This window comes from Aythya marila (assembly GCF_965140915.1).
Source record: "Aythya marila genome assembly, chromosome: 19".
Lineage (NCBI taxonomy): Eukaryota > Metazoa > Chordata > Aves > Anseriformes > Anatidae > Aythya > Aythya marila.
This window is the reverse complement of record NC_139060.1, coordinates 10,291,248-10,301,853: the sequence shown is the minus strand read 5'-3', so window position 1 is coordinate 10,301,853 and position 10,606 is coordinate 10,291,248. Positions and strand designations below refer to the sequence as shown.

Below are 10,606 nucleotides of genomic sequence, written 5' to 3'. Positions count from 1 at the left end.
AAAGCTTTAGTAGAAGTGCACTATAGCATATTGGTATTTCACTGTGGTCCTCTTGTGGAAGGACAGCAGCTGCTCTAGGAGTTACCTTCCATCAGTCACCTGCCGTGGCACAGGCACACTGTTTTGTAATTTCTTAATACAGTGAGTTGTTCCCCACCCTTAGACCTTCCTCACTTAGCTGCATGGTCCAGTGACCCTGACTGCCAGCAGTGACAGTTACTGCAGAAATGACGGATGGATGCAATGGGTAAGGCTGGCAGCACACAGCTGCCTCTACCAGCTCACTAGGGACCAGTGGCACTGTGTTCTGGTATGGGTCCACACACCTTACCTCTGCTGCGCCATAGCCACTACTTGCTTCCTTGCTGTCACCGCCTCCAGGGCTTTTCTTTTCTCCCCAGACTTTACTGCTCTTGCTTGCAGACCAATTTTATACAAAGCTTTTGTGGGATGAACTGGAATAACATAAAATTACCAAGTTCATTTAAGCAGTTGAATCTTACTGCCAAGGGTCCTGTAAGTAGCTTAAAGCAGTACAGACCTGTCCTACAAAACAAAAACTAAAACAAAAACGAGTTGGCCTAAGACCGAAATGCTGCAACAGTTCCATGACTGTGAAAGGACGACACCACCTGTGACCCCACTTGTTATATCAGCCTCTCAGTTGGTGGCAGCTTGATTACGTTCCACATTTCCACTCGAGCCCCGTCTTTTTCCTGCCGGCTTGGACTGTATCTTCCCTGAGTTGCTCTCCTCCTCTTCATGGCAATCACCGTGGCTGCACCAACTGCAAGGAGAAGGGCAGCCCCTGCAGCCCCGACAGCTCCCACAATGGAGGAGTTACTAAGGTGCGCCCACACTGGCTGCTGCGGTAGAACAGGGTGTTACTGAGAGCTTCCCCATGGACAGCACAGCATTCCACATCCCTCCTTCCCGTCCCCCTGCCTCACTAAACTGCATCGGTACTGTCAGGGTGATGACAGCAATGCTCGCCCTGAGTTCCCCCACCCCCTTTCCCTCACTAGGTACCCTAGTCCCTGCTCTATCACACGAGTCCAGGCACTGCAGAAGTTTTCCTGCTCATCCCACCCACCCCCTGCCCCATGCAAGGCACAAGTTCAGTACTTGGCACCCCAAGACTGCAGCCAGCTCCAGCACTGGTTCACAAACCCACGTCATTGTGGCTGTACCTTTCTTGTATGGTACCCATGGGAATGTCTAACATTACTTCATAAAACATTGATTTGTACAATGATTTCCGTAATTAATGACAATTCCCTGAAACAGTGTCCATCACAGGACAGGAGGTCACAGCTGCTGTTGCTGTTGAAGATTGCTTTGTAAAAACCTCATATGCCTTTGAGTGTGTTCAGTTGTTAACAAAAAACAGAGCAGAATATATAAAGCAACTGTAAATATCCTCCACCCAACTCTCCTTAAAACTACATAGAGACCTTTGGCTCTAAGTTAGTGCCCAATTTAACCCTGCCTTTTAAACAGATTTAAATGTGCCATTGCAGATTTAAACATGCCAACTTCAAAGCCGGTGCACTTCAACAGCTCCTACTGGGGTAAAAGTATGGGGGCAGCCCATGGGGCAGGACAGAAGGGGGTAAAGAGGCTCACTATGAGCCACTGGTGTGCAACTGACTCAATTAAATGAAACCAGCTGGAACAGCTATCGCATATACAGTCTGCCTTGTACTTCTAAATCCAGGTCTTCATTACCATGCCTTAAGGAAACTGAGATAAGAGTGGATCTGCTGCTGCAAGTGCTGGAAAAAGATCAAGGTCAAAGCAGACCTTGCAGGTACATCTCCTTGTCAGGATAGTGCCTATATTAACCGCTCTTCAGGTGGCACCTTTAGGACACTGTCCATCTCCAGCCGAGCTCCTGCCACTTCTTGCTGACTTGGGCTGTAGGTTCCCTCTGACTGGCGCCTCTTCCTTGCAGTGAGAACCATGAATATGAGAGCAATACTGAGGAGCAGTAAAGAGCCACAGGCTACAGGGACAGCTACTTCAATTAGTGGGGAGGGGAAGAAAGCACCTGGAGTCCCTTTCTGTAAAAGAAATTAATGGAGAAACAATGAAACTCCAGTGGTTACAATAAAGTTGAAGAGCCCAACATGGTCAAAGTTGAGGAAGTAAAAAGAGGAAAAAAAAAGCAGATGTGTACCTGAATGGAAAAGGACAAGCACAGGGTTTGAGGGCACCTGCACAGAGAATGCTTGCTTAATCGCTCAGCAAAATGTCTTTTTTTTTTTTTTAATGGAACACTTTTTATACAAAGAACAGCTAGTAACGACATCTGAAATTTTCTCCTAATTCAAAATTAGTGACATTCAGCAATGACATTCTTCAGCAGAAAGAAGTTGAAAACAACATGCAGCAGGAAGGGGATGATGTTAAAGTCAGTACATGGATGGGAGATGGAGAAGACTAAAGGCCCAAATACAGAGCAGAGAAATGCAGTCAAGTGAACATTCTTCAGCTGCTGGTAGAATTAAGGATAGTATGGAGCACAACAATAAAGAATGAAAAAGAAAAAAAAGAGGAATTTTTATCATTAAAGAAACCTTTAAAATTACAATAAGCCTAAAAATGGGAAATACTTCTTACTGTTAAAAATAGTATCTGCCATCTCACAGATAAAAGCAAAAGAATTCAAGCTCAAGCTCAATTATTCACAGCTTTTGGATGCCATGCAGTCTCTGCCCACGTCACACAGCAATACACAGAAGGAATAGCCCCAGACTACCTTCTGGGAGGTCCTTCTGCCATTTCCAGTGACTGAAGCTAAAGTCGTCTCTCTAAGACTGCCAAAATTCAAGCCATGTGCTACTGGTTAGTTCTCGTTTTGCACAAGCATGCAGATTAGTCACACAGTACCAGTGCTACAGGAGGTTTTAGAAGTCTGCTCCTACTGCCTGCTGCATGCTCCTTACTTGCTACTGTTGGTGGGAGGGAGGAAGAGCAAGAACGCAGCTGGCCCCTCTGCTTCTACAGCCACCGTTAACAGCAAACGCCTGTAAGCTGCAGCATGTCCTTCTCCCTGCCCCCCCACCACAGGAACTGTCCTATTAAGAGGGAAAGGAAAGACTGTTCTGCAAAAAGTCATGTGGATGATGAGAATGAACAGAAGGAATCTACAAGAAGTGTCTTTGGATAGAAGAAGCAGAGGTACCTGAAGGAATCTATGCACGTAAACTGGAAGTGTCAGGAGCGACCTCACGGCACATGCACTACATGAGTCTTAGTAACAGCAACAGCAGCAGACCCCGCCTTGGTGCGCAGGCTGTTCCATGCAGTATGGGTTAGTGCATTCCCAGGTTACCAGACAAGCCACCTGTCCATGCAACATCTTTACAGAGAAAAAGTAAGCGTATGATTTAACAGCTTCCATGCAGGAAGGATTCCAGGCTCAGAAAACAATGCTTTGCTTATGGAGGAAAAGTAAAGCATCACAAAGGCTGCCCATCTGGTCAGAAGCAGACTCAGCAGAAAGAAGCATGCTACATTTTCACTTAGACTTGAATCACACTTAGCTTGATTTCACTTGACTTCCCATCTCAAATACATCTACTTCTACCCAGATGATTTTTGGAGAGACAGAGACTCTCATGCAGAAAAAATGATAAAATGCTAGCTGAAACCCCATGCTCTAGGAAACTGGGAGGCTGTGCAAGATGGTGAACGGAAAGTATTCCATTCATATTAAAAAAGTATCAGCATAAAAAAGTATTTGTAACCCTTTAACAACTGAATATCTCACTATTGAGGCACTGTCCCTTTATTTGGTACATTACACACCTCTGTCACACCCAGTAACTCAGCTGGCCATTCCTGGTTTTCCTGCAATTTGTGCATTTTATATTACCCAACAACTTCCTATTTAATAGAACCTGCAGAAGTTTTCATTCACTGTTAACTGTTCCTCCCCACCCCTTCGTATTTTTTGTCTATTCTTACCTCCTTATTTATACTGTGAAAGTGAAAACAGCCTTAACAAGCCACAAGAATCAAATCTGCTGCCAGTCATTCCTGGCTTTGAATCAAATTTGTCTTCTTTGTTCTTATTTTAAAAATGATGTAACTAAAATCCCTAGTTTTCTTTTTGTACCACCGCTATGAGCATAAGGCAGATAAGTAATATCTCCTTTTTGTAGGTCCAACTGCAATAGTTTGATTATTGTCCAAAGTAAAAATCTAAGGGAAGTCCAAGAGACAGCCCTGGAAACCATCTGGCAGAACATGCAGATTCTGAGAAGTATTTGCTGCAATTACTTGTATGCTGAAGACTAACATACAACAGCATTGCCAAAAAATTATTTCTCGCTTCATTTTTTTGGTGCCAACTGTGCTTACCAGTGCGCTTTAGCCAAGACACATACAATACACAGGCAGTACCACTGATGTCCTACTACCAAGGATTCTGCTGAGCCTACTTCTGCTGCTTCTCACAACTCGAAGTTTGGAAGAACAGACAGGAGCTTCCAAAAGAAAAGACAAGGAAGTGCTTACGTTAATGTCACAGCGCTCTCCAGTGTAGCTGGCACTGCACAAACATTCATATTTGTTCTCAGAGTCTTGACATGTACCTCCGTTCTGGCAAGGATTTGGATCACACTCATTTATATTAATTTGACAACTGGAAAAGAAAAGTATTAGAATTAAATGAAATTTCTCATACATGTTTTTGTGCAATAGAACACAAGATCATACAGCCTACAAAAGCCTCATTTATTTGAAAAGCTCCTGTTGTATCGTGCTTTCTGCAGGTCCAGCATCATGGAAGTTTTACCCTTTTGCACCAATCCTCCTTTTGTCGTTTCTGGATGACTGAACCCAGTAAGGTGCTCTAGCACAGTTAACAAATCCTCGTGAGGTAAAAGAAATACTTAGAAGCATTCCATACTGTGAAATTGGTCATGTGAGCAGTATCATACCAAGCCCACCTCTTCTAGAAATAAAACCTGGTTTAAAATTTTGGAGCAGTTGGCAAACAGATATATAGGAGGATGAAACATTTGAACCTTTTCAGCTATCCCATGGATGTGAGAATCAGAGCACAAGCTCCTTTGCAGAAAAATAGCACTTACTTTCTTCCAGTGAAACCTGGCTTGCAGCTGCAGTTGGCTCCCCAGGTCTCAGTGATGCACCTGCCACCATTCAGACAAGTGAAGTTCTTACCACACTGCTCAGGTGGGAACGGCCATCTGGGAAAAACAAAAGGCAGCCTTTAAAGCAGTCACTTTGGGGGAAGGTAAAAATATACTTGGATTCAGTGGAGACTGTGCTGACAAGGGTCATAAGCATAGTCATTGCTTTTTCTGGGAAGGACTTTGACATGAGTTGAGAAGGGAAAAGCGTCAAAAATAATCCATAATATCAGCATATGATTTTAAATGTGCCCAGAAACAAGTTTGTGCTGCTAGCACAATACACACAAGCATTATCAGTACTAGGACTCTTCTCACACAGTTTCCTATTCTTGCTGAGAAAAATATATGCAGAGACAGGAATACCAAACTGTAGTGCAGCTAGGCCACAAAAAGAATAATGCATGCACTAGATAATTACCTGCACCAGAAACAAAGTAAAACAACAGGAAGTGCAACCTGGGTAGACCTGAAAACTGAAGTTCAACCATGTAAGCATCTATCTCGGTGTTCAATTTGAACAGGCATGAGTACATGGAAGTCTAAAGAATATGTTGGTTTCTGCTTCCTTTACCAATATGAGACATACCTTTGTGACTAAAATATGCTGGAGTTTTTCCAAACAAATACAAGTGCTATAAAGATAAACCTTATGTACCATTTTCAGCACAGATTAGATTGTCTCTCTCCTGCACACTGCCCAGAAACCCATCTTCTATGGAACCATTTCTAGCACTCTAGGCCACTCAGTACACCTGAAACTTCAGGACACAACCTGCCTCCATCCTCTGGGGGCCATGAGGCTCCTGTCAGTTCATAAGCATGGAAGTGGGTTGGTTTCGTTAAATCAATACAACAACATGCCAGGTGGATGTCAAATCCTGGAGAAGATGGATTTTTATAGGAATGCAAGATGGATGTGGCAACAGGCTATAGGACTTTCACTTTAAATGGCTCTGAAATGTAACATGAGACCCACATAAGAAAGAAGGCTCCTTATCCTAGGGCAAGAACCGTTCTGTGAGGATTTGGACCTGGACAGCACCTTCAAATTAACATCAGAATTTAGGTGCTTTTATCTACCAGATACCCACAGGGAAAATTTTTCCCAGAGTGTCCCAAAGCAAAAGTCCAATTTATCTGGGTGCTTCTCTATCCCCCTTCAAAACAAGCAAGGCACCTACTCGCAGCGAGGTCCTGAAAAATGGGGCAGGCACTTGCAGGAGTAGCCATAAACCCCATCAATGCAGGTGGCTCCATTTTGGCACTGGTGCCGCACACAGTCATCCACGTTGATGTCACACTTTTTCCCAATGTATCCCCGGAAGCAATCACACTGAAAATCTGCTACTGCATCAACACAGTTGCCATGAACACAAGGGTTTGGCTGGCAGTCGTCAATGTTAGACTCGCAGAGCAGCCCTCCCCAGCCAGCACTGCAGGCGCAGCTGAAGGAGTTGAACAAGTCCTGGCAGGTGCCGGCATTGAGGCACGGGCTGGAAGCACAAACATCAGCCCCCGTGCAGCCCAGGGGGACGGTCCTTCTGCTCGACTGCTGGAACTGCTCTGGCTGAGGGTACGAGAGGTGGGCAGTGAATGGCAGGTAGATCCCCCCTATCTTCACTTGTCCGAGGCAGCCAGTGAAGTTTTCACCTAGAACAATCGGTGCATTGTTCTTTAAGAAGTCCAAGTTCCCAGCACTTCCCTGCAGAGTCACATTAACAGCCCCATCCAAGTCAACCACCCATCTGGACGAAAGAGCAGACGGCTCTTCCATAGACACAGAGATTGTGTGCCAGGCACCATCCGTGACAGACTCCTTACTCAGGAAGCTGACACCTTCAATACTGTTCCCACTCCTGATGGCAACAAGGAGGGAGGAGTTCTTAATGGCTATCTGGAGGGAATCCACTTCTTCCACAGCCCGAAGCAAAACAGCATCTTTGTCCCTGGTTCTGAAATCCACGTGGAGGCTGCTCAGCGTTCTGGTCACTGATGTGTTGGTGGTAAATTCAATGGCACCGTCACTAGTAAATGTTGCATTAGCCAGACCTATAGATAAAGGGGTAGAGCATCAGGGATTTGTAAGACAGCAGGTGTAACATTAGAGACAGACCAATGGCAAACTCTTGGCAGGTTCCCTTCCTTAAGAATCATGTAAGCTTAGTGTAAGTAGGATTACAGGCCTAGCGGCTGGCATCATTAAAGCTCTTCCTGTTTACACTTACACTTCTAATAATAATATCCAGCTATTGCGTACCGATTTTTACTCATTAGTGTCACAGCACAGCACAAAAATACAACTATTGCCCTTATGCTAGTATAGAAAACTAGAATGCAAGTCAGGAAAGTAATACATCAAAGGCTGCTGAGAAGTGGCAGAGCAGGGAACACACCAACACCGAGTTCAGGACATTTTGTAGCCTCTAACAACATTCCCTCCCCAGCAGGGAATCGTTAGCTAACTAGCTTTCTTCATTACTCATGGTTCTGTCTTAGGTGAAAACAGACACATTTGCAATACTTAATTGTGTCTTACTTGGTCAAACAACTGAGACTCTTGAAAGGGAGGAACATTACGGAAAACAAGATGGCCCTTGCATTGCAGTGATGATAAGGCAGGAGTAACAGTGAACTGGCTCCTCCCTGATACAGTCATGGCGACAGGAAAAAAAAATACACCTTTGAGTACAGTCTTTGCTCTAGCACAAAGTGGTAGTAAATCCATAAAATGCATGCTGCCTGTAAGAGTGCATACTTGGGCATCATTCCCAGCTTGCTAATTGCAGCACTGTTATTGCAGCACGTGTTTGTATTTATTGCAACAGTACAAACTAGAAATACTGACTGTAGGCACTTTGCTAACACACACACAGACTTTACTAACATACACAGGAGAACAGTACTTACACACATATCCTGCTAGAACGTCTACACATGTGGTAGCTTCAGGACACGGGTCACTTTCACACCAGACTCTCTCTTCACAAAATTTCCCAGTGAAATTTGCTGGACAGATACAATGGAAATCATTCCAAGTGACGATGCATCGGCCACCATTCTGACATGGCTCGGACTGAAAAACAAAACAGTGCAGTGCAGGAGCAGTGCCGTTCATGTTCAGATCTATGAGATTTTGGTAGAAGGAAACGTGACAACAGAGATTACTACAAGCAGTGAGTGAATGAGAAATAAGGGTAATTAAAATAGTGAATCAATGGTAGGAAAGGAAGCACAAGGGTCCCTATGCAAGCAATTCCTGAGACCATGCCTCTCCCCATACACACTGCTGATCGACAGAAACTCTAGGCAGAACTCCATTAGTGTGGAACAGGACAGCTGACAGGACATCTGCAGCACCCTGTACTTCAGAGAGCATCTCACCTACTGCTACTGGTCTGCACATGCTGACCTTCAAACTGTTGCAAAATCTACAGATGCAGGTGCACACACGCACAGCAGTCAGGGTTTGGGCACCAGTCCTCATCACTCTGTGAAAGAGGGGTTTTGTGCTTGCGTATCACCAGGCAGTACAATGTTACTACTGATGGTTTGTATTTAGTTATTTGAGAGAAGGAAACACATCCTTCCTTGCCACTATTTTTGTTGTTTTGGCCTCTGATACAAATTATCTACCAGAGTCTGCTATTCTTCAGGTGAGTTTTTTGGTTCATTTGTCTGTGTTCAAATCCAAGCAAACAGCTGCCCAGATCAGTAACATTACAGGACGTATGAGAGAGTTTTCCCCATAGTTTCACATTAAAGAAGTCTGCAGCTCTCAGATTTGAAAAGTTATCCTCTGAAAAAAGGATAGAGAGACAGGAGTTACATCTTAAGAGTGAGGTCTAAGAGTACAGATGTCCTGTTCTGTTTTCCTTTCCCGCCTGAACAAAAAAGGAAAAATAAAAATCAGACAGCATGGAAATAATGGTGCTTTATCTACTAAGAAGCCTAATGAAGTCAGGTAATTGCTGATTAAATACATAAAATTGAGAAAAGTTATCATAAGCTAAAGGCAATTCTAAATTATTAGAAACAAATAGATCAGGCACCAATCCCTGCAGGTTCGGCCTCATTTAGTCAAAGTATTTGACATCTCATGACATCAAAACACACTCCAGCACCATTATAATCCTTAACACCCCTACAGCAACACACTGTGCAAACAGTGCCTAATTATAGCCAACTAAAGTAACCAACATTTCACAGAAGGAATGAAAACAAACATGAGACACAAGAGGAAAGGCGTGAAACAAGTGAAAGCAGCTTTAAGGCTCCTGAGAGCCTCGCAGTGTTCTGTCACTGGCAGGACACACCCAATGCCAAAGAAGTGACAACACTTTGTAGCACTACGAGCAGGAAGGACAAACACTAGGGAGCGGGGCTCCCCTGCTTTATGGTGGCATAAAGGAGAGGCACCTTCCTCTAAGGGCACAACGAGGACAGTTCCTTAAGCTGTTGGTGCTGAACTGATGAATTCTTGGTTGAAGAGGCTGTGCAACTGAAACAGGAAGAGGGGAGGAACTGGAAGATTTACTGGTTAGAGGGTAGTGCCTGGAATGCCTGCGTGGGCTTGGCAATGGCAATACGGAGGTGGGCAGCAGGAGAGCAGAGCTGCCCAAGTTCTACAAGCTAAAAAAAATAAAAAAATAAAAAAAAAAAAAAAGGAAAAGGAACTAGAGAATAAAACCTGGTGCTTAAACTGTGTGTAGGATATTGAGTGAAACAAGTGCATCTGGGACCATGTACCATTTTCTTCAATGCTTTAAAAAAAAATCAGTTTGCTGGTAAAAGCAGCAAACTCTTTTGTAATCACAGACCTATAATAAACTACTGCACAAACGTAGAGAGAAACAAGAGACTTCTTACCTTGCAGGTGTTATCAGAGATGCATCCATTTACCAGATTCACATTTTGTTCCTGTGGGAGGCTGTAGTTCTCAACCTGAAAAAACTCTATTTCATGGTTGTTCAGCTGGATGTCTTGCAAACAGCCTTTGAAGTAGCCTCCCCACGCATCAGTGCTGCCTGGGTTCGGATGCCCACCGATATACACTTCATAGCCAGCTAAAAGAGGTGTTCCTACAAGGTGTCCCAGCTCCACGTATGTGTCTGATTGGTGGGCACCAACAATTCCTCCTTGGACAGACAGAGCTACCAAATGTCTTCTCCCATCAACTACATTTTCTGGAAATGTCACAGTATCTGTAGATAACATCTCTATCTTTAGCTTGCCATTCTTCAAGTATATCGTGAGGCAAGGGTCTGTTCCATTGCTGATCTGCAATAGCAAACCACTAGGTTTCAAACTACGAATGAAAAAGGAGATGTTGAAGTCAGCACCAAGGCTATCAGAAAGGATGAAAGAGGCAAAGCTGGTAGAATTCTCCAGGCCAAATGTTGCTGCTGGGCGCTCTAGAAGAGAAAAAGAAATGTGCATCAGCT

At 44.1% G+C, this 10,606-nt stretch overlaps 1 protein-coding gene across 2 annotated transcripts in view; it reads right to left on the bottom strand.

Moving 5' to 3' along the window:
- Window positions 1-776: 776 nt before the first annotated feature.
- Window positions 777-10,606, bottom strand: part of CRB2 (crumbs cell polarity complex component 2) — a 62,597-nt gene continuing 52,767 nt past the window's right edge. For both annotated transcript variants that reach the window (XM_082775497.1, XM_082775496.1), the window contains exons 8-13: window positions 10,032-10,576; window positions 8,073-8,238; window positions 6,347-7,214; window positions 5,103-5,219; window positions 4,525-4,651; window positions 777-2,063 (exon numbers count right to left, since the gene is read on the bottom strand). In XM_082775497.1, the coding sequence (XP_082631623.1) occupies window positions 1,836-2,063; window positions 4,525-4,651; window positions 5,103-5,219; window positions 6,347-7,214; window positions 8,073-8,238; window positions 10,032-10,576 (2,051 nt within the window). In that variant the 3' untranslated portion in view covers window positions 777-1,835. The remainder of the gene's footprint in view (window positions 2,064-4,524; window positions 4,652-5,102; window positions 5,220-6,346; window positions 7,215-8,072; window positions 8,239-10,031; window positions 10,577-10,606) is intronic.